The sequence below is a fragment of the Prorops nasuta genome, unplaced genomic scaffold, assembly GCF_024137725.1.
Source record: "Prorops nasuta isolate Cenicafe-Biocafe unplaced genomic scaffold, Cenicafe_Pnas_1.2 PNAS00017, whole genome shotgun sequence".
Classification (NCBI taxonomy): Eukaryota; Metazoa; Arthropoda; class Insecta; order Hymenoptera; family Bethylidae; genus Prorops; species Prorops nasuta.
Window position 1 is genome coordinate 4,048,623 of NW_027116814.1, and position 24,296 is coordinate 4,072,918.

Sequence of the window (24,296 nt, forward strand, 5' to 3'; positions counted from 1 at the left end):
CATTATTGTACAATATGTATAAGAGGGATAATTCAGTTAATTTATTTTTTTAAAGTTTTTAAGGTCAAGAGTTTCGTTTAAATTAACGGACAAATAATTTTTTAGAGTTTGTTTGAGAGAATAAAGAAAAATAACACTAAATAAAACGATTGACCAGACGTCGGGCAAAGAAGATTCTTCTATATGATGGCAATTGAGATTTAAATGAATTTCGCGCATGCCCGCCTTTTCTCTGTACTACTCTTCCTCTTTTTACACTTTACTCTTACTCCCCATTTATGTGTCATCGCTGACAGTTCTCTGACATCTATCGGGAAGGGAATTCGAAAGTGCTATATAATAAACAGAAAGAGATTATGGGAATCATATATCCACACATTCATATAGAAAAAAATATTATTAATAACGTTAACCTAGGTATGATGCTCATTTAATCTATAATAATGCAGGATATTCTAGCCTATAGCAGATCGTCACTAATCAGTCAGTACACACATTATTATAGATTCATGTGTACATTTTATTTATAATATTTGAATTACTTATTTGATTTGACAATCCATCTTACGTGTTAAATCGATTGCTAAAAAATCTCTTTTATCCATTTCTCATGTATATTAATAAAAAATCGCTTCTTTACAGCATTGATTAAAGATTAAAGTAGTAATTGTTTGCTTTTTCGTAATTACCGCGGCAATATTAAATTCTTGGTCACAATATCAAAACATAACGCCATTAGATTAGATTGAGATTAATGGAAATATATGTGGCTATTAGAGTTTATAATAAATAACAGTTCTTTTTATTAGTTATGCATAATAAAGGTTATGTTTACGAACTGCAAAGTCTTTCTTTTTATCTAATTAAATTTCTTCCAAGGTTGATATCATCTCCCTTCTATTTCAGTTTATAGAACAAAATGTATGGAGAAGGGAAAAGATTTATTATTTAGTTGTTAAAGTAAAATACTATCATCATGGAGGGCACTAAAGTGGATAATGTAACGGCTCCAGCCTTATCTGAAATAAAGCAGGCTTATTGGAATTACAGCGAACATGTTATCCTTGATGATCTCAAAATGGACAGCAACTTTATATGGTTGCTTTGTTCATTAGTCTCTGCAATCTGCTGGATTGTTTACATAGCTTATTATAATAGTAGAGTAATTGGGTATATTTTAACAAAATTGTTAAATCGTTTTGTTGTAAGAGACGGACATGTTAAAGTTGGTAAGATCACTCTATTGTCACTAATAAAGAGAGTTGTCATTCATTCTATTGAAATTAATGTTAAGATTATAATTTTGTTTGTCTTAGGATCATTTACATTAAGTGCATTGAGTGGGAAAATAATGTTTAGAGACATAGTTTATATTACAACAGATTATAGTTTAAGAATACAGGATGGATGGTTGATTTTTAGATGGTGGAGGAGCTATGTTCCAAAAGATGTTTCAGAAGGCAGGTGTTCCTAGAATATAAATATTTCAAGAGCATGTAATTATATTCTATTATGTTTACAGATCTTTCTCATTCTGACACGAGACTTTCTGTCATGTTAAATGGTTTTGAGCTACATCTATACAATCGCTGTCATCTCTATGCACAACTGGAGAAGCTCTTTGGTTTAACACCACAGATGTTCCCCCAAGAAAATCGTAATATAAATGACGATCATGATGCAGAATCTGTGAGCAATGCTGCCAATGAACTGCGACAACAAATAAATGCAATGGATGTTTCAAGACACGTAGACAATATTAGAAAGAAAGAAGCGCATGTTATTGCACGGACGTGGAGAGATTTAATTCCCGTTATTAAATTTGACGTTTGCACAGTTAGTATCTATCATTTCGTTATTGGTAAGGCTGTCAAGAGGAAATGTTTTCATTTAAAAATAATAATTTTTAGGGAAGATTGGTATTTGGAAATCGTTTGGTACCAACAACTTTATCGATTACCGTGGAAGAAGCACATTTCGTATATTCTACAAAGCCAGCAGCATCTCGCTACGATCATTTCATGCATATTACCAAATGTAAAGCAGAAAATTTTAAAGTGATCTTAGCTCCTAGTCCAAAATATACAGGAATGGTAGATGATCCACCAAGGTACATGGGTGAAGGCTTTGTAGTGCTGAGCTCGAATAATATGGAAGTTTATTATTACATGGATGAGCCAGGATTTGTAGCAGAGCACCCGGAAATGATACAGCTTGCGAACGGCGATATGGTTGAAGCGATGCCACCGATATGGGGTATAGATATAAAATGTGGCAAAGGTACAGATTTTAGTTACGGTCCCTGGGCCGACAGACAGAGAGAGCACCTATTCAAATTCTTTTTCCCGAACGACTATCAGCCATTAAAGATCACAAAGTCTCCTGTACCTGGGGATAAACGACTGGTTCAATCATTTGACATTAGATTATCAACATTAAACGAAGCAACGATAGATATACTTTTTAGTAAAAATAGGGAAACAAATGCTGTTCATGTTAACGTGGGGCCTGGATCTTACTTAGAAATCACAATGCCATGGATAGTCCTGCAAGATGGTTATACGACCAAGATAACTGGCCAATTACTTCATTTAGAGGCTACCACTAGTCTGCAGTATCGAAGTTTGGTCGAGAGTGAGACGCTGGAATTTGGGGTAAAGTGCCATTATCCCATAAGATGGAACGATTACCAGGAATGGACGTTGAATCTGACCGGTTGCAAGGCCACTGCTAATTTGGTGTATTCGCACAAAGATTTTTTTCAAGACATGATAAACGACTGGGCCAGCAAAGCGAGACCCGACATTTTACACTTCGTACCTTATACGTGGAAATTTAGCCTACTCCTGAAGGAATTTGAGTTGATCACTTTGTGCAACGAATACAATTGGATAGATTGCTCTTCTCAGAATCAGGAAAACGCGCACATCGCATTTAGCGGAGAAATCTTTGATTTGTCGTTTGATCTTCCATTCACGGAATTTTTACCTGTAACGATACCACTGCGCTTTTGGATACAAGGAGAAAGCGTGGATCTTTCATTTTATCTACCGGAAGTCAGCACAAATCGCTCCATCCTATTAGCTTTGGATAAAAATGCGAAGATCATGACGAGGGATGGATCGTGCAAACACATGCACGAGCTGAACAACTCAAAGAAATGGAGAAACGTGTGTCAGAAAGGATTGGGTTGGGTGGATTGTTGGTCCGTTCCAATTGTAGCTTTAAGTATCAATTATATTTACCACCCGTGTCCTCCGTTGGGACCAACTCCTCAAGCCAACATCACTACTCCTGAAAAGGAAGAAATTCTGCTTTCCCCTATGAGAATACCAAGATGTAGAAAATCTCCTGGACTTCAGTGGACCAGAAACGGTAGTCAGAAGTTCGATCCACAGTCTATACCACCAGACAAAGTCAGCCTGGACCTGGAAATAGGTCCATCGATATTAATTTTATATGGATCGTTGTTGAAGAGCTTCATACACTTAAAAGAGAATTTATTCGGTGATTATCAGAGCTTTACAGATATGCAGCAAAGTAGGACCACGACAGCGACAACGACTACGTCATCAGTAATTAAGGACATTAAGGATAAGGACGATAAAAACAGCGGGAGCGTCGAAGCTTCCCTCGATGACGATGAGACTAACCGCTCGAAACCGTTCGACTCGAGAGAATACAGAGCCCTGGAAGTCACGGTTGGCATCACGATTCATGACATTCAAGCCCACCTCGTGAAGAACTGTGGCGAGGACGATCCACCTTGCCCCGTGATTCTGCTCGAACGTTTTGGCTTTGAGATGAGAAAAGGATACAAGGAAACAGAGCTTCAAATTTTATTATCCCCGGCCATAGCTTTACTCACTGACAATGTGACTCGTTCTAGTAAAGAAAAACACCTGAAGCAGGGTCACCTGATGCTGAGTGCTCTTCAAGTCAGAGGACATGCGATGTTTAGTAACGAGGGCAGGAGCCTGGACCAGGAAACCTTGGAATATGCGTGGCTAATAGAGGTGCAATTAGGGAAATTGAGTGGAAAGATCACGGCACCTCAATTGCATCATTTGGTAACGTCATTGGAAACTTTTCTCTTGATGGCAAAGAATACCGAGAATAGTCTGCGTCCCCCGGATTTACCCTATTATTGTCACCATAGTCTACCTCCTTTGCAATGTCCAGATAGCGATCCTGACAAACATTACAGGTAGTATCGTGAATGATTTGCTATTACAGTGTCTAAATAACAGAGCCTAAAGTCTAATATTTTTTGTCTGTTGACGAATTACTAATTGTTCTCTGTCTTAGGTGTCCTAGTTCTGAAGATATTAAATACAGAATGACAAGGATTGCGATAGATGCTCTTGATCTGTATTTTCAAGAAGCAGGAACCACGACACATTTGTGGATCTCGCCGATACGAGTTTCCACTTGCAATCTTCACGGTCAGCAAGTGAAATCCGGTATTTCCGCGGTACTGCCAACGATACTGATTCGTCAATTTGTATCTGCGTCTGGGCACTTTGCAAATACTAGTAATACAAACACAACGGGCAGTGGCAGGTCTCACAATAATGCCAGCAGTCGAATGTCAGGTAAATGATGCATGAGAATACTCCTTGTGAAGAATAATTCATAAATGATGCAATCACGTTTCTAGGCGATGGATCTGATATTTGGCTGGAAGTTGGATCTATATCATTGGGACCTGTGATATTGGAAGCAGCTATTTCACTTCCCACCCCAGAACATAATCTACATATAATACAGAATAAGTATCTAAAAACCCATGACGAATCAACAAAACGATTATGGTTCCTATGGCCTCAGGAGAGTGGTGTTAAGCCAACGAGATGTGGCTGTATAGGAGGATGCTCATTTTTTGGCAACAACAGGAATGGCCACAAATTTTTTAAACCTAGCTACCATGACCTGCAAGATGGCATTAACATTGCTGCTTATAGGTGCGAAAGTCTATTTATTAAAAATTGGAATAATTGTGTTTTATCAAACATAATCGAGGCCACTGCGCAATTCTAGGATTCTGTGCTCTTGTCTCTCGATTAGCTGCTTGTATCTATCAATTTCTCTTCTAATATTGTCCGTGGCTGACTTCAATTCCCAAGATGTATCTGTTTTTCTGCCATCATGAGACGAGTACGTCCAAGTATTAGCACTAGCTACTTTCTCAGTAAGCATTTCTCCTATCCGTGCTTCCTCCAATACCAAACTCTCTGTCTCTTTAATATTTGCTAACATATTGGCTAGTACTAGTTCTTTCTTTGGATCACCTTCCACGGCCATTGTATTTCCTGATTTATACATTAGTTCTTCTACCATAGAGAGAATTTCGTTCCACTCTCTAAAGAGAAAAAGCAATTTCAACATGATGCTAAAAATTAGAATACACGAGTTATCGGTCTACCTGTATGCGGCTCGGACTTCGTTATATTTTGCTTTTCCACTTTGAATCTCTTTGTACACTTCGGATCTCATGCTCTCTATTGCAGTCTCCTGTCTTTTTCTTCCTTGATCAAGTATTAATTGTCTATCTTCGGATAACAAGTCCAAAAATACGCGTATTATTTCCTCTGGATATGCTTGATACAGTGAATTAATGTCACGTTCTTGCAATGGTTTGGTAACAGCCAATTTCCACATTGCTTCTGTAGGAGCATCATCAACACCCATACAAGTATCACGATTCATTGATGCAAGCATTGTTTCTTCCATCTCTGCCATTAAGATTATACGTTTCTCTTCTTGCTGTCTATAATAAAAAAAATATTATTATCGGGGTCAATCAGTATGAACAATAAACTATGCTTACCGAACGATTAGCTTTTCTCTTAAAATCTCCAAGAGCTTTAAGTTCTGCTGTGCTGGATTCAGACTAAATATACTTTTCATGTCTGGAACCTTTTTCAAATCCTGTGCCAGTCGTCGTACTAGAAATTTGACCAAATCGTTGTCACCAGACGTCAATCCTGTTATTTCTTCATCAATTTGCTTCAGTAATATGTTATAACACTCCACTTCATTCTCATTCCTGCCACATGGTTTGTCGATGGGATCATCAATTGATTTATACAATTGAGAAATATCTCCTGTGTTAAATGGGCAATATAAATCTCTTTTATTATTCTCTGACTAAAGTGCTAGTTTGATTGTTTTACCTGATACTTTTGCCTCGATATTTCTAATATAAAATTCTTCCATTTGAGCCTCAGAATTATCACCAGTTGAAATAGCAGAGCTGGAAAGCTTATGTAAAGCTTTTAAGTGACGTAATTTGGATTTTTTTATGGAACAGGGAGCCACTTTGATATCAGCTTCATCTGCCTCATCTTTATCAATATTTAAAGCGACGAATGCATAGGTTCCCCTATCATTAGGCAAGTTTCTTATTGCAACGTAAGTACGACCATCGGCAGATCTTTCTTCAAAATCCTCAGGCATTTGCCTAAAATAGTTAAAATCATCAGTTATTATCATTGCAATACAAATCAAGAAGGCTCAAGGCAAAACAATTACATCTCGTTATTAAAATTCATTGGTAAGTCAGATGTAGGAGTATCATCGTGCAGTTGTGGTCCAAATACTTCTGAAGCTGGAGGTAATGGTTGATCGAGAGGAAGCTCTAGAAACGGTCCTGTTATTTTACCTTCCTGCATATTCATAAGTAAATGTGAAAAGAAAATGTTTCTGCTCCTTTTTTCTGACACATTTTGCACCTTTTCTCTTATTAATTTTGAGAGCCATTGCAAACATAATTTTCTGTCACGTTCTTCAACAATTTGGTTATAATAACTCTTTGTCAAAGATAAAAAAGAAAAGAAATGCTCATCCAGAACAGCTTCAAGTGATTTATGTTCAGCCATAATTATCAATAGTAGCTATAATATAAATATTATGATTTTCAAACAGAGCCAAATAAAAATGATTTTGACACATAAAGCTCATAAGAGTCTGAGAAAGAAAGAAACAAAAGACTAATCTTGAGAATAAAAATTGCATTTTATTCTTGCAGAATTTACGAGCCTGGAAAAGAAAAGGGATTTGGACAGTCTATACTTCACGATGGGCAATTAGTGTTTCACACACCACCTTATAGTTTGCAAGATGTAACACTACAGGATATATGTCCTGCCATGACAGGCCTGAAAGTAGGATTGGCTGAGACTGCACAAACTTCGAAAAGAGGCGCAGAACGACCAAGATCTGTTACAGATCACTGCAAGGAGTATTCTTCTGGAGATTCTGCAAGCGCAAAATTAATTCATGCATCTGCTAGTCCACATTCCTACAACGATGATAGGAAGTCTCTAGATAGAAGATTTTCTTATACATTCATGCGGTAATCCCAAATTTTTTGGTGAATTTAAATACGTGTTGATATTCTCAATTGTATAATAATGTTAATAATAATACTACTTTTCAGTGGTTCGACAGCCAAGGATGTACCCTACTCGCGCTTAGTCGACGCTAGTCCTGCCACAGCCCAATTACCTCAGAAACTAGATTCCGACTCGAAATTAAATACGGAACGAAGTAAATCGATTCTGGATGTTCCCCAGATCGAAACTGCTCCAAAGAGTAGCGTGTCTGATTCCAAACTAGCAGTGGACTACTTCAATCAATTAGATAACGAATTACAAGATAATGTAAGTGGCAGTCCGCAGTCTTTGCCAATTGTACCTTGCGAGGTGACTCCTCCTGATAGTCGAACGACAAAAAGCGCCACCGACTGCGTCAATGTATCCGACTCCCATCATTCCTTGAGTATCAAATCGGATTCTGAGGAAAGACTGAAGCAGGCTGTTCAGAGAACCATCTCGATGTCGTCTGAGAACCATTCGGAGGCATTTTATTCGGCAGACGAAGACAACAGTCATGGATTGGGTAATAGTCAGGCATCCAGTTTACGCCAGTCCATTGTTGGATCTGGTTCGGTTCTCAGTCGCAATGATAGCATGAAGAAAAAATTCTCATCCGATTTGTCCATAGTAGAAAGTTCTGCTTACGTCAATCTCACCGTGGGAGAAAAAGCTCATACCTTGGAAAGAGCCAAGACTCAAACTTTGAACTCAAAACGTAGTCCCAGATACCAAAGAAATATCAGTTTGAATAATGAAGGAGACTCGAATGGGAATGGATTGCAGGATTCTTCCGACAGTCATTCTGTATCTTCTACTAGTTTTATTTCAGCTGTATCCTCGCAGGAAGATGTAACGTTGGTGAATTTACACATGCAAGTAAACAAGCCAATCGTAGATTCGCCTCTTTTAATGTCGAGTTATGTTAGTCATTTGACCCAGGTAAAGAGAAAGAAAAAATAGTGAAAGGACGCAAGTGTAAAGAGAAAATTTTTATAACTGAATGATTTTAGGTACGGTGCTCAAATTGGGGACAGTCTTCTCTGCTATCCGGAGGTGAAGCCTTTACCACTCCTCTGTTTCAACGTACGGATGACGGTAGATTGGTCTACGTTGGAACGAAATATGTACCAAAGTTTGATACTGTGACCGAAGGTTTTACCTCCCTGAAGATGATAACGCGTTCCGATGGTTCACCAGCTGCGTGTTCATCCAATAAAACTCCGACACATCCTTATCTATGGGATAACGCTGCTTTAAATCAATCTGAAGGTATATGATGAATAGTATTCCTTTATTTCAGTAATTTTTTCATGTGGAATCTGATGGCAGGTGATGAAAATACCACTGCCCGTGAGGAGGAAGAGCTACTGGCGCTTCAGCATGAAAGTGGATCGCGCACAACGGTGATTGTTAAATTTAAGGGAGACGTTGATATAATGATAAGTCCAATGATGCTGGAGTCTCTTCAACGATTTATAGACGCTATCATTCCAACTTTGGCAAGCTTACATCCTTTGACGGTATTAAATCATCTCCACAATGAATGTATCGGCAAAGTGGAAGATGCTAATATTCTTAAACAAGACCAAAGCTTGTCTTATTGGAGCCAAGTGCAAACAAGTTCAAAGCGATCTACAGCGGAGAGAAATGTTAAAGCCGGTAACAATGAGGAGTGTAATAGTAAAATAGCACTGCAAACCAATATATACGAAGAGAGTATCACTACTCAAGTACAGGGTAGCATTGTTCTACCAAAGATGAATATCACTTTGCTACAGGCATCGGTTGTTGAAGAAATAATATCTTTTTCGGCACTGGAAAATATTAGAGACTTAACCTGTGTTTCTTTATTTGCAATTTGTTTTGACGACGTTACTGCCAGATTTTATTTTGGGAAAACAGCTAGGGAGATAGTTCAGACTTTTCATAAGCCAGCTGTGTTACCAAATCAGAAGAAAGTAAATAAAATTAGTAAAGCCTTTTTGCCTGGGAATCAAACAGCTGCTGTGGTGACTGATGTAGGAGGAGGAGAGCCAGTGTACATAGAGACCTCTGAAAAGCAACAAGAAGAAATTATAGTTACGTTAAATGTTGGTAAGACGCACACGCAGCTTAGAAGATTGAGAAACGAATCTTCAATATTAAAAGATGCAGTGATCACTGCTATACCGGCTCATTATTCAAGGGTGCTCTTTACATGTACACGAATGACCTCGCCTTTAAAATGTGTAGATTACTATTTGCATAATTTAAATGATGATAAAGATAGGCAAACAGTACGTGTTTCTTTCTTCTTTAATAATACTTTCTGTTAAAAAATTGTGTAATTAAAATTTTAAATCTTTTACAGAAGCAGACCGGACCACCCCAAGCAACCGAGGAATTCACGATGGGGAGTGGAGAGGATAGATTAGGGTTCATAATGTTCGAGTGCGGCTTTGAGGGGATAAAAGTGAGGGTTGTGAAAAGGTCACAGTTTGAGAAAGGCGATAATGGTCATGATGAGAAAAAAGTGGAAAGTGATGCGCTTTATACAGACAGTATTAAGAGTCAGGATGAGCTAGAGAGTACAACTGGTAAGTGACTATTTGCAAGCTACGCAAGAATTTTCCAGTAACTGATAGAATTTAATTTTTAGCCGCACCTTCGAGTACCGCTGAGCAAGAAACAGGCTCTTCAGGAGCACCCACTGCCACTCAAATTAATAACAGTGCAACTTGCACTAGTTTGGTATCGAGAGTCGCAAATGGAAACACTGTCTCGTGCATAATAGAGCTGAAAACGGTATGGTTTAATTTCGCAGCTCCTCCACGTACTCCGATAACCAGGAAAATCGACTACACGAGGCTGGACTGGAATCTGTTGAGTACAGCTTCGCCAGCCATAAATGCCTGGATGAATCCGAGCAATAAATTTGCAATGCGAGTCGTTCATATGTTTAGAACCATGTATAGAAGATCTACCGCCATAGTTGCCTCGTTAATGGCCGAAGCGTTAGACGTTCAAGGGATTCACATGCCAATTAAAGTAATTATTTCCATTAATTTCTTATTTTCGAGATCAATCGTACAAACAGTTGATTATTTATAACAGAGTCGGTACGGAAGGTTAACACCATTGGCTAAAACACTACAGGAGGATCCATCTTGTCAATTATGTACCATACTACAAAATTATATTTTACTAAGCGATTTATCGAATATCGAAGCTAATCTTAAAGAAGCTGATTTACCGTTGTTATCTACACTTCGACAGGTAAATATTTCTGTAAACTCGGATTCAATTCAATTAAACTTTAATCATATAAAACTTCAAATAGGGTGTCATCGTATTAAGTCGACAATGGAAAAATGTTTTATATACGCCATTGCTATTAGAGCATAATTATAAGACGAAATACGTAAAACCATTGAACGTTACGTTCGCCGTTTCTGATCCTGACGAGGTAAGAATATTTTTATAATTTCATGTTTCTTTAATTCATTTATATTATAATAGACCTGTGAATAAGTGAGATTTCACACTAAGCTGTCATGGAAGAAGATCTTATCGTCAAAAGCGTAGAACATTGTTTCATTAAATCCCAGGATACTTAATTCCGTGGGCAATTCTTCTTTCAGCGTTTAAGCAATGACGAGCTGGAGGATCATGAAATAAAAAGGAGTAAGAGTCCTCTGTAAAATGTTTTAATTCAGAAGGCTACGTTAAATCATCACGAGCGGGCTTTAAAGCACAATTTCATTTCTCAACAAAAGATTTCTTACCTAATTACACTACACGTATCCTATATCTAGTCTAAAGGTGCTGGATACGGCACGTGAAATACATGTCAGACGTATGTAACTGTGGAGTAGACACAGCGCCGCACGTGTATTTCACGCCCCGTGTACCCGCGCTTTTTAAGCTTAAAGAAATGTTCAAAATTGCTGTTCCTTCTGTGTCTCACCTCGTACAACTTCTTGAATTCACTACATAAACAAATGTCGAAAATAGAACTTTTACTGAAAGTACTAATCACTTGTGAACTAATTATTTATTTGTGCATTGCATTTATTAATAATTACTGGAGAAATATTAATGAAAAATAACCTTTATGGCATCTGCTTAACTCCTAGCGCTATTCATCTCTCAATTGCTGTCGCAGAGACGTTAACGCTTAATTGCAATTTCTTTCGATTCACAAAGCTCAAGTATCAATCTTTGATATCATAAAATCCTCCCCCACGTGTTTGATTGATCGTAATTATTGACGTTTCAAACCGTTTTAGCAGCTTCCCATTCAATAGTAAAACACTACATTTTCCTGACTGAATATAGTTTTATGTTAAGCTCTAATTGTAACTGGTGAATGAAGATCTCAAGAAAAATTAACACGAGGATACCTGTAACAGAGAGAAAATAATTAATCATTATAATTGAATTAAGGATGTTATTGCGTTACAAAGATAAAAAGAAAACAATCGGTTTTGTTTTCCTGATGCACAGGAGAATTTGCTGACGGACGGTGAGGGTAGTGCAGGAGATGTTGATGATCAGGAAGTGACAGATGAATGCGCTATGCTAATCCACTCGGACCACATGCACAAGCACGTTCACATCAAGAGTGGGCAAGATAAAGCTTCAGGTACTACTACTATAGCCTTAACATAAATTATCATAACAGTTTTCCACTGACCTTCACGAGTTGATTTTATTTTTTACACATCCTTCAAAAAGAGTATTATATGTGACCTACCTAGATTTAAATTGAATAAGTTAACAATGCAACAAGATAATCTACCTACACTTGAGTTTTTACAAGCTACACAATTTGTCATTCGGATCACATATTTTGCTTTATAGACCAGTCTCCCTCTCACGCTTCAATGTTATGCAATATATGTTTATTATTTATTAAAACCATGCTGTTATTAACAGTAATGTGTACCTAGGGGTTGTAGTCTGTATTTATTAACAATTATGCTTAACCGCTTTTTAGTATAGTCATATATCTACTCAATCATTACATATGTCTTAAACTGTTGTGCTACCTCTGTTAAACCTGGCCTATTGTGGACTAACCAGGTATGTGTGCTGATGGTTTGATGGTACCTGTGAGTTCCCCCCGTGGAAGAGACACAACTCCCTTACCAACGCCAGGTCCAGGTCCGGATTCACTAACATCTCCCTCACCGCCAGTAGTTATAACCAAGAAAGGGAAATTATTGCAACCCACGCAAGTGCCTGTTAGTACACGAGCAAGTATTGTCTTTCCATTGCTTGCCAGTGGTGGTCTGTTCAGTCAAACAAGGGAACCAATTAACATTAGTAAGTGTGAGAAAGGATTTCTCAGCTTATCTGCCTAGTAGTCGAAGCTTTTCATAATATTTGTTCTAGCATGTTTATTATTAATGTAAAGCTTTACAGGGTTGCTATAACACTGCTTTAATGATATAGTACTACTGCTTATTGCAATCAATGGTTCATTTAAAATGATAATTGTTTTCACATCAGGCTATGGCACTCTGCGAGAAGAGAAGACACCACAAATTCACATTTCACACTCTCATCAGCTTGGCTCTAATCCCAGTATTTATTCTGGAGGTATTGGACATGGCAGCCAACATAGCATAGGCAGTTTAGATCAGATAACTTCACCAACCAGTCATCATGCGAGTAAATCTATTAATACTGGGGAGGATCTCTATAGCTGGATGGCCAAGCAACAGGAATTCATCAAGGATAATGAAAAAAGCCACTTGAAAGGGAACTGGGTAAATCTTTTATTCTTTCTTCTCCTTATTCTGCAAAAATTTGTTAACCCCCTTTTGGAAGATTAGTAATGTGATGCTTTCTTAGGTCTTTCGTGCTGAACAAAAGTCTTTAAAGGTATTCTTATATAGTCGTCTCTGGCTGATCTTGATTATCCACTGTGTTTAATGTTGCTCATTTACCTGTTCATTTCACGCATTTAAGAACTCGTTTTCTTCTAGGATTCAAAGATTAATACATTGACAACCGAAGATACCGAAGAGTCTGATGTACAAAGTGGAGCTTTCCTTTATCCAATGAAGGATTCTCTCAGATTGCTGGATGCTCATTTGATATTCGAGCCATTATTGACTTCGCTGTCGGTCATGCCTCAACAGATGCTATCGGCTATTGGCTCAGGAAATGTGAATAACGTTTCTTCGCTGGATTCATTAGGATCCAATGTTTCTCTTGTAGGAAATATGGAGACCATGCGCATTGACATTGTCGTCAGCGAATTTGGAAAACCACCCGACAAGAAGAAAAGCAGCAAGCTCCAGGCAAAAAAGGGATCGAAATTTTATTTGGATATACCACCAGAAACACCTGCGTTTTTGTGTGAGAAAATTGGTATAGATATAGATGTGAAGAAGATGGCTGACATGACTGTGGACGATATGATACAAAAGCAAAATGTACTCTACATATCAAGGGGACAATTGAAGAAACACACAAGTACGATTGTTAATTTTAGCTTGAACATTCGCTACATCAGCCAGCAAGTTAATATGCCTCTGTTAAGATTGCTACATCAGATTAGCAACATGTATCAGAATGTAAAAGAGACACAAATGGAGCTGAAGGAGCAGCAGCCAGAGATTAAGATAAATGCTGGTTTGATAGTTGCTGAACCAGTGACGAAGGATGGCTCGTCCTCAGATTTGCAGGTTACGGAGCATCACGTTGTCAGCAAAAGGACCGAGGCACCTCTGCTTCGCAGCGGCTTTGACCATGAACGACAAAAAGTCACTACTTTGCCAGGAACTGGTTTCAAATCAAGGCCACAGAGCTTCGCACAAAAATTACGCAGTACAGGAAAAAGCGTGAAAGGCTACATAAACCTTAGCGAAGGCGTGATAACACCAAATTTCGGTGCTAGTCCCAGTGGCTCCGGTCTAGATAAATTCAGTGTACTTTCCTCGTCAGAGAAATGCAAAGATAACGCTAATCTCACCCCCAGGTGTTGGAAAACGATATACTACCTTCTGGATCTGTACGCTACTCGACCAGAGACCAAAACGATCACACACCGTTTCTCCATACCTGCGGATGCTGCTGAACACTACAAGGCTGGTAACAGGAAATATGAACCATTAAATGAAACGAAGGACACGGACTTAGAGAAAGGAATAAATGTAGAAAATAGTTCAACACCGGTACCACCACCACCAAAGGAGCTGAACATAGTGACAGGAGAAAGAACGAGACTGATTATTTTTGGAGTTGCTCGTATACACAGAACGAGATTACTGGCCACTTTGAGTGGATTGAAATTGGAGGCAGAGATAACTAGTTTACACGCGAGCTTCACGTGTCGTAAAAAATCTCGCCCTGCCAGTTTGGAATGTAGTTTGACCGGACAGATTGGCCGAACAATGATAGTCTTATTAGAAGGGGTTGCCCCCAATCAACAAACTGTAGTTAAAGTTACTGTTGGCAAGTCCCAAGCTTTGTACTCCAGTATATCCAGAAGGCAGAAGGATAAGAACAGCGGTTTGCTAACCATTGGAGCTGTGAACATTGACATTCCTCAACATCCTGTAGCCTTGCATGGAATGATGACCAGAGGTAGCAAACAGTTGTCCTCGACTTTACAGGAACTGAGAGTCAGTAGAACATCGTCAAGGATGTCACGTGGTCAGCAGCCAGATGATGTAGAGGGTGTTCGTGGTAGTCCTCATGTTTATGCTCCTGCTGCTCCTGAAATAGACGTGGAAAAATCTCGAACGGTTTCAGGATTGCTAGATCCAATTGTCATGCAATTTCATATAATTCTGCAAAGTCTGAGCATAACTGCTGCTCTCTTACCTTCTTTACAGGCTCAATACAAAATGGATCAAGTGAATAGTAGTGGTGTAACAGGTAGCAAAGCAAAATTCACCATTGATCTACCTCATCACAGTCTGAGCTTTACAACGAAGCTTCAGGTGACCGAGGCAAATTTGCCATCGGAAGCTAGTATTGAACTACCAAAAGTCCACGTTTCTGCCGAATACGTACAAGACGGTAGCAGCAATTTGAATGACAAACTGGCGGATGGAGTTGTGCTGAGGCAGGGCAGCTATCTTAGCGCTACAGCTGATATTGGCGTTTTTGAACATTCCTTGACTACTGATCTCCTGAATCATTTGGTATTTGTGCAGAAAGTATTTATGAAAGAAGTGAACGAGGTTGTGCAAAAAGTTTATGGTGGAGAGAAACCTGTACCTTTATGGTTGGAGGACGAGGAGTCCAGCTCGAATCTGAAACGAATTCTTTTCTCTTTGGTAATCCGAATAAAAAGAATACAATTGACGGCTACCACGCCTACGAATTCAGCTGTTCGTTTGGAGACCGGTGCGGTAGAATTTCAATTGTCCAATCGTGTTCAAAATGTCTCAGGAGCAGCGCAGCCAAATCCGTACATGAAACTTTTTGGAAAGGCTCAGGTCGACATAAATCTTAGCCTTGGTCAGTTATTGAAAAACATTTTGTTCGAGGAAGCCGAACCAGAATTTCAGCAATTTGCCTTCTTTAATACAAGAGTGGGATTAAGAAATGCCTTCCAGGAAGAGATGGTAAAAGGAGGGGATAAGGAGGTAGTACTGATAACACTGAAACGGCCGTTGATATACATTCAACCTATGGCTGTAGATAAAGCTATTCTAGTTTGGCTAAATTACAAAAATGCCTATGAATACTGGAATGAGAAACGAGCTAATTTAAACAAAGAGGTACTTACTGCGACTCAGCAAGTTTTAGAGAAAGTTCCATTCGGCCAATTGACCAGTCAGCTAAGTTCGCCACACTTGGGCACTTTATTTTTACAACTAACCGTGGACGATATGGGAATATGCTTACCGTTGAATCCGTTGCCATCGAACAACTGGAGGATCAATAGAGGGCTTTACGATGGAGAATCGCACGGGGCTGTGGTGATCACTTTAGAAAATACAAGTATATCTGCATGTAGTAGTGGCAGCTTAGTTAGTAAAGGAAGGTACAGATCAAAGTTCTCACTGCATGTATTAATAAATTTTTTAGAATAGCGTTGAACCTTTTTAACAAACCTTTCGCAATCTTCTAGGTTCGCTGGACTTTGTCTCCGATTTGCCGAGGATTTTGAGACCTCTCTGGATGACTGGAAACCAGACATGACTGATAGTAGTATCATGAATCTTTGCGTAGTGTCCGAAGGAACTTATGAAGTATGTAGTAGAACAATTGCGCAAAAGCCGGACAAATCTGGTAAGATCTTACGTCTCTATTGTAAGAAACATTCAGTTTTAAAATTATTCAATTATGAGTATTATATTGTAACATAAACTTCGTAGATAATGCTAAATGGATATTGAATGTGCAATGGCAAATGGAGGGTGTCGACGTTCATTTGGATGTAAGTGTAGGCCAGCAGCTATCCGCACTAGGGCATACTTTAACAATGCTAACAGGATCCGAGGAAGACGACAATCTTGCCTCGACGGAGTACGATAGCGATGATGGCGATCAACCAGATAACAACACTAGCCAGGTTAAGAAAAAAGTATGGTATCTTGTTTCTTTTGGTAATCGCTACTCATCGATAGCAATGTGCCCGATAGAAGGAACCAGCATTGCGTGCTTTATATTATTATTTTTACACGTTGATCCTCCTTTTATTATTTTGTGATAAGATTTGATAACTAAGGCGAATATTTTTATAGGAGAGTATTTTAATGAAGAAATCTAAGAACTGGACGGACAGCCTACCAGCGTTTGTCTTCGATCCCACTTTAGACGCAAAGAAGAGATCGAAGTTAATAGAAAAAGAAATGAACGAACAAGCAAAGATTATAAATGACTTGAGATCATTGGGAGCATCACATGGTACGATCGAGCAAGAGATGAAACGATTGCACGAATTGGAAGCAATGGTTTTTAAAGATTTTAGAAGGTGCTACTGCTTAAATTTTTTTAATCTTAGTTATCCATGGTAAATCAATTAAATAGTATCAAACAAATAAATTTATTAATCTTACAGAGATATGATTCAAAAGCTTAGAAGGCAATCTGTGAAAGCGTCAGGGATCAAAGGTAAATTAGGTCTTGGTAGCAAAGCAAATGCTTATCGTTCGAGATCGTTTATAGTACCATCGCCTACTCCGGAACACCAGCTCGAGAGTCCTGAAGATCTAAATCTGGATATAAATTCTGCAAACTCGGCGAGCTATGAGAGCAGTCCGAGGAGTGGCCCGAGTCGTTCAGCTTCATTGAGAGTGAGGGGACTTGGTGGTGGTCCAAGGGTAACCTTCAGCGATGCTCACACAATGTGTAGGCAATCCTCTTTACCAAGCGCTGGATCAGAACTAAGCTTACCCGAGGGAGGACTAGAATGGCCTGAAACAATTGAAATAGAAGGAGAACAAGTTGAGCTTAGGAAAAAGAATAGAGAAACTAGTTGTACGTCGAGCTATGACAGTATAGAGGGAAATGCACCTCTATTGGATTCACTTAAGGAACAAGCCTCTACAGCCTCGTCTCCTTACATTACACCTCAGAAAGCACAAGAACCTAATATAGATTTCGAGCTGGACGTGAAAGTTTTGATAAATAGTGGCAAATGCGTCTTGCACACCAAAGACTCTACCAAGGAAGATGAGATCAAATTACTGAGCAGAATGAAGAAGGAGAGATCGTGTTCGGGCGGTACATTTGAATTTACGCCTGGTAGTCCTGGTAGCAGCAGAAAGCATTTAAGCAGTAAAGAAAAATCATCGGCAACCAGTACTTCAAGGTTGAGATATCTCCAGCATTCTAGTGCGCCTTTGGTAGACCTGACGATATTTCATATTCCTGGCCTCGACGTGAAAGTGCATTATGAATCAAAGACCTTGCCGGAAGAATCCGTCTCTCCTCGAGTGTCCGGTGACAGTAATTTACTGAATCCTGGTATTACCACAGTGAAAAAGTCCAGCACCAAGAAAGCCAGCCTTTTCGCTTGGATGACTTTACAGAGTATACCGGAAGAAACAATAATCAGTCCTCACATTCTAGAGTTTTTCGAACAGACTTTAGAGCCTATACCGAGCAAGAACAACTTCCAGAGCGGAGCACAAACAAATTCCGCCTATCCGTCCGAGAACTCTGAAAGCACGTCTTGGGCTGCTACTGCTGCAAGTGGAAATTACGTTTACGCTAGTTTTCCTGTCGACGTTATAGTCTACTTTCATATGCAGCCTTCAACTTTTCGATTCTCTTGTTTGCCAATATCTCGTGTAGAATGCATGCTACAACTGCCATCTCTGGATTTGGTCTTCTCGTCGAAAAGGGCCGAGGAGGAGCTCACTGAATTTAGAGAATATAAATCACCACCCAATGTCCAAAGTACTGGAAAGGAAACTGGTTCGGCCATAGGTGGTTTGTCTGTCACTGGGTGCCTTGCAGATTTTTCTGTATATATATTCCATCCTTATGGTGGAGGAAAAAAAACTGGACTGAAGGAGGCCCAGTGGTCTCCTCTATCAGACAGCGAACGCAAAGATTCCCTTAGTATCAACGTTGAATTCGTCAAATTTCATTTATCCAGAAGTAGAAAATTGAATTTCCAAAGCGAGCAAATGAAGAAAGTGTCGGATACTAGTCGGGCTGTTATACGTTTCTCCAGTAAGATTTCAGTTAATTTTTCTTTCACATGAATATTTTAATGTATCGAACGATTTTATAGCATTTATATTTTCTTACAGCAATAATTGACATAGGCTCGGCTTCCTTCAAGTACGATATGCGTCGCCTCACTGAGATTCTCGCATTCCCAAAAGCGTGGTACAGGCGCAGCATAGTCAGGCGGCTGTTTCTCGGTGATCTCAGCTCAGGAACTGCGCATTTCGAAGGTGACGATGGCCTGAATTTGAATCAAGAGGAAGCCGTGATGGGGAGCTCTTTATCCAAACATTATGACCGTCATGGAGCAGATGTGATGTCTAAGACCACCTCGGAAAAAAGTCCCACGTTAACTAGGGATAAGCTAAGATTAAGTTTGGAAGGCGAAGCTCCAAGGCAAACCCGACTGAAAGGTGTTTTAACTAATTACATAAACTTAACAATGAGTATTAATTAAAGCTTGACTAACAGATTAATTTATTCAGATATAGGTAGAGGTTGGAGCTTTAGCTCAGATAAACAAACTTCCACGGAGGTGAAAAAAAGAGAGTCAGCTTGGGAGACTCTGGTGCTGTTCGCAGTAAATTTTACTCGCTTAAACGTTCACATGAATATGGGCAATGTTATGGGAAACGTGACATGGATGACAAAAGATTTCAGATCGGATGGAAGATTGTCCATCGGAAGCACGGGTCATAAAAATTTATATATTGGAGTTGGATTGGGTGGCTCCAGCTTGGATGCAAAGGGTGGTATTGTGGGTGGCACCATTGAATTGAGTAAAATTGATACGTATAGTAAGTATGGTAATACGATTAAACTTACGATATCGTCAATGAAGAACGTTAATCACGAATTATTATTATCTATAGTACACATACGAGAAGAGCCAGGTACCGAACCGGATCATACAGTGGGGCTAAAGCTTTTTGCTTTGGAGCTACGTTTAGACTATATGGGAACAAGTGTTTTAATGTCTCGTGTATCTTCGTTGGATGTTACGCTTAGGGATGAATGGAAAATTAGTCGAAACACTAGTGGTGATGCTTTTATGCCAACAAGAAGGTTGATATACTGGAAATTAGATAAATTAATTCTGAAATAAATGCTACATTTTAAATGAAATGTGTTAATTTTAGACCAGCAGTTATTTTTATGCACGGTGATCTTGGCTGGGATCAGTTGCAAGTGATGATTAGTAAATCAACAACGGCAGATTTATTAAAAATGTTCTATAAATTGGATGAATTTTTCAGTCAACAATTTAAAAGTAGCAAACGCGTATTTAGCTCTTTACAGCCACGACATCAAAGAATGAGCAACAGCTTCAAAAAGAAACAGCAGAAAAAAAGATCTGCCGTGGAAGGTATGATATTATGCCGATTATTATATTTGCATTATTGGAAATGAAATGTTTCTTGAAAAATTATGTAGCAGGTCCATGGTCTTTGAATCAAACTGCAATATCGGATGCTAGGCACCATCGGCACTGGCAACGTGTCTTAGCTCAAGTAGCAGGACTTCAACTGGGAAGCTTACGATTTTCCTTGCTAACTAGAGGTACCGTGCTTGGAGGCACAATGGAGTTGCACGGTTCAAATATTAGTTTAGCTTGCTTTCATGGTATTAATTTTAAAAGCAAAAGTTGGGCTATTTTCTCCCTAAAGGAACCCTGTATCAGCTTTGCCACAGAGGCCCAAGAAATACCAAGTGTCGAATGTAAGCAACACACAATCATACAATTCAAAAAATAAGATTTCAAGAATTATGTAATTGAAAAATTCTTCTGTTTCAGCACCAAGTACTTATGACGTTCATGTAGTACAAACTTTGACAATTAGTCTTGGCCAGCAGCAGGAGCAACATGCAAGACATCATTCAATGGCTACAGTTTGTAGACTAAGCCGCAGTGTACTATTCCCACCTCAATTTAAGACTCTTCAGGAATGGTTTCACTATGCATTCGCAAGTAGTGAAATTGATGGTATTTTAATATTACAAATCGTACATGCCTACTCCAGTGTAAAATCAATTAATAATATTATATTATTATTTGTGCCTGATAGCTGTAGACCGTTTTCCGTGCGTTGAAAGAGAAAGAACCGACAGTACATCCGAGGGTAGCAGCAATACAACTCGTGGTAGAAGTACATCTGCGACTACAGGCAAATTACAAGAACATTCACACACGAGAGAAGTGATATTTGCACTGCCTTCCTTACAATTGCATTTAAAAACGGAGCATCTGCAAACATCTCGAACACCCGACGTAATCGGTATGTATACCTTTATCTCTTCTTTTGTTTTAAATATACTTTGGGTGTTTTTTTTGGTTTAATTGCAATAAGAATAATTGACGTATGAGAGTATGTGTATCTCAGCAAATTCTCTTTTAATTATTTTTTCGCAATTGTTCTATTTCTTTATAAATTTTAGGCCTACCTAAACATATTTTAAATAGTAAGTACGTCAAACGAGATGTGATTTGTTGACCCATACTAGTATCTCAGTCCTCAAACTTTGACACGTACTACAAGTTTATCGAAGAAATGTATCGAGGAAACGTACTATTCATTACCTGTTAATACAAGCAGCCTTTGCATGCCCTAGATTCTTATTACATTGTAGATACATGTGCATTGTTATGAATATCTTGCTAAAACTAAAAAACATTATTGCATGTGACTGCTAAATATAATAATATTGTTTTACTAATAATATTTTAGCTCTTAGTTGCTAACTAATATAACTTGAAAGATAAAGTACTTTTAAAATTAAAATTAATTAATTATACAGGTGAGAAGCCTTTGGTGGAATGCAGCTTTATAACAGAGTTTGAAGATCACATATTTGTTACCGTCGATGCAGAAACATTTTTCTTTTTGCACGATCTTATCACTTCGTACGTTAAAGAAAAAGAAAGAGTGGTGAGTAAAATTATATGTGAGGGATACTATGGTGCAACACTTTTAAATGATATGAATTTAATTATTGTTTAGCACGCGATGCAAAATATGAGTGCCAGGGCGCACAGCCCGGACTCTCAGGAGAGGAAGAGTGCAAATATAAGCTCTTTGGGTACTGCAGCTTCAAAAATAACCGAAGACGAAAGGAAACGAAAACAATTTGATCCAGCTGAGATGTTTATCAAAGACTGGAGATCCTATAGATGCAAAACTTGGCACTTAGAGCCAACAGTTAGGTAATTTAACTAATCAGTATAGATCCTTAATTATTTTTTGTTACCACTTATCAATTAGATTATTTTAAATTATTCTTTAAAGGCTACTTTCGTGGGCTGGCAAAAGCATTGAACCTTATGGAATAGATTACATACTTCAGAAATTAGGATTTTCACAAGCACGCACGACGATACCAAAGTGGATACAGAGAGGTTTTATGGACCCCTTGGATAAACTGCTTGCCGTTTTTATGTTAAGAATGGTGTTGGCTGTTCGTGAGGAGTCCCAGGAGGACCAAAAGGAATACAAGCGTGACAAATAATAGATTATTCATGCTATGTGTTATTCATAAAACTCTTATAAAAAAACGGTCCTAAAAATTGATCCGTAAAAGCATAACAGCATTGCAATAAGCAACGAGATATATTTCTGTACAATTTCGTGCATTTGAAATACCGTAGGTAGTCGTGTTGCATAATTAACATTAATATTGTAATTGATGATGAAAGAAACTACAGTGACTGTTACGGTTATTGTTCTTGGCACTATGAGAAGTAAGTATTTTGAGCAGAGATTCATAAGAGATACAAGAACGTGTCAGAAGTTGTAAAATGTGCGTATTTTCAGGGATCTCATATTAGAAAGTTATTATATCATAAAATTATCATTAAAACATGGAAATTTGTTGATAATTAAATTTCTGGATGACAATGGACATATAATTATTATTTTATTAAGTGCTGTGTTAGATAATACTATATTGTGTATGTATATTCTGTACATTTTAATGAATATTTTTGACATTGGTTTTGTAATTTAATGTATTACTCAAGAATACAGGGATTATCGATGCGTATATTGTTTGTCGCGGTTTTAAAAGAATATATTTACTTATCAGTATTTATAATCCCAACGAGGCAACTAAACTATACTTTGACGAATTAACTTCCTCACGCCCATATTCCTTTGTTTAAGTGCTGTGAGCTTAGAATGATATAATGAAATTACTATTATTACAAATGTAGATATTATAAATATATACATTAACGAATTTTTTCTATGTGTAAAAAAGATAAATGTGTAAGATAATACTGTGGGTCTTCATCTTTATACACTGGGGACGCTTACTTTTGTTAAACAAAAGGACGGTCTGCGATATAGTTCTATTTCAAAAGGTGTACGGCTTCTATTATGTCTAAGTGGAGAGCTTACCACGTGAAATAGAAAGAAGGGAGGAAGGGGGTAAAATAGAAAGAGGAGGGGGAAGTAACGTTTCCAAAATCTGTATAGAGTTACTACATAGTTGTCCTATTTTGTAAAAGAGAGCATGCACTTAATTCAGGATTGATTTTCCAATAAAAAGCATTTTGTTAAGCGAACTTTTATATTATATCTGTTCTGTATAGATCAGGTTGTCACCTTTCCAAAATATGCTTAACTATTTAAAGCTAATCCTTTACTATTTAAGCATATATTTATGAATAAATAGAATTTACACATATCAAGTATAAATAATGAAAGCTATTGTAACACTTTCCAAGTAAAAAGTAGAATAATGAAAAATGGAATAGGTGACAGTCTGTATAAATAAAATTCACTTACTATAGTAAATGAGTATTTTCATATATAAAATAGTTCACAACGGTATGAAAATTCACTATGTATGAAAATAATTAAGGATTCCGTACAATGAAAAATAAGGAACATAATATTAAACGTAAAAATATTATCGGTTGAAAATTATTACTTCTACGAATTTAACCAGTGATATTCCTTTGCTTAGTATTCTATTCTATATATTTTGTATTGTACAGAGGACTTTATATTCACAATTTTATAGGTCAAGCACGCAATTATTTAAAAAATTCTAAATTTTGGTTTTCATACAAAATTGGCATCAATTATGCATTGGATAGTAGGTGAAGGTATCAATCATAAATTAATGGACAGCTTAGAACACAATGGTTCTTATACTGTTTGTGTAAAAGTCTACGTTTTTTAAATAAATTACCATCTGTTATCTTAAATTGTTTGTATAATTGTAATGAATATAAAACACAAGCAAATAAATTGCTTTAAAGATATATTTATGAATTATTCACAATAG

General features: G+C 37.9%; 1 protein-coding gene across 1 annotated transcript; it reads left to right on the forward strand.

Moving 5' to 3' along the window:
* Positions 1-170: 170 nt before the first annotated feature.
* On the forward strand, positions 171-24,244 carry tweek (transmembrane protein KIAA1109 homolog tweek). Its single transcript, XM_066737318.1, is given in 36 exon segments — positions 171-417; positions 907-1,229; positions 1,317-1,460; positions 1,523-1,836; positions 1,911-4,207; positions 4,309-4,595; positions 4,661-4,964; positions 7,031-7,357; positions 7,442-8,318; positions 8,390-8,648; positions 8,709-9,655; positions 9,733-9,955; positions 10,018-10,406; positions 10,473-10,634; positions 10,699-10,824; positions 11,000-11,077; positions 11,868-12,003; positions 12,444-12,686; positions 12,873-13,132; positions 13,218-13,247; positions 13,352-16,368; positions 16,456-16,616; positions 16,703-16,911; positions 17,072-17,301; positions 17,389-19,010; positions 19,091-19,420; positions 19,493-19,804; positions 19,880-20,072; positions 20,147-20,373; positions 20,445-20,726; positions 20,803-20,991; positions 21,074-21,283; positions 21,444-21,467; positions 21,804-21,934; positions 22,007-22,209; positions 22,292-24,244. Coding segments are annotated over 35 exon segments (15,216 nt in total). The 5' UTR covers positions 171-417; positions 907-976; the 3' UTR covers positions 22,512-24,244.
* The last annotated feature ends 52 nt before the right edge of the window (positions 24,245-24,296 follow it).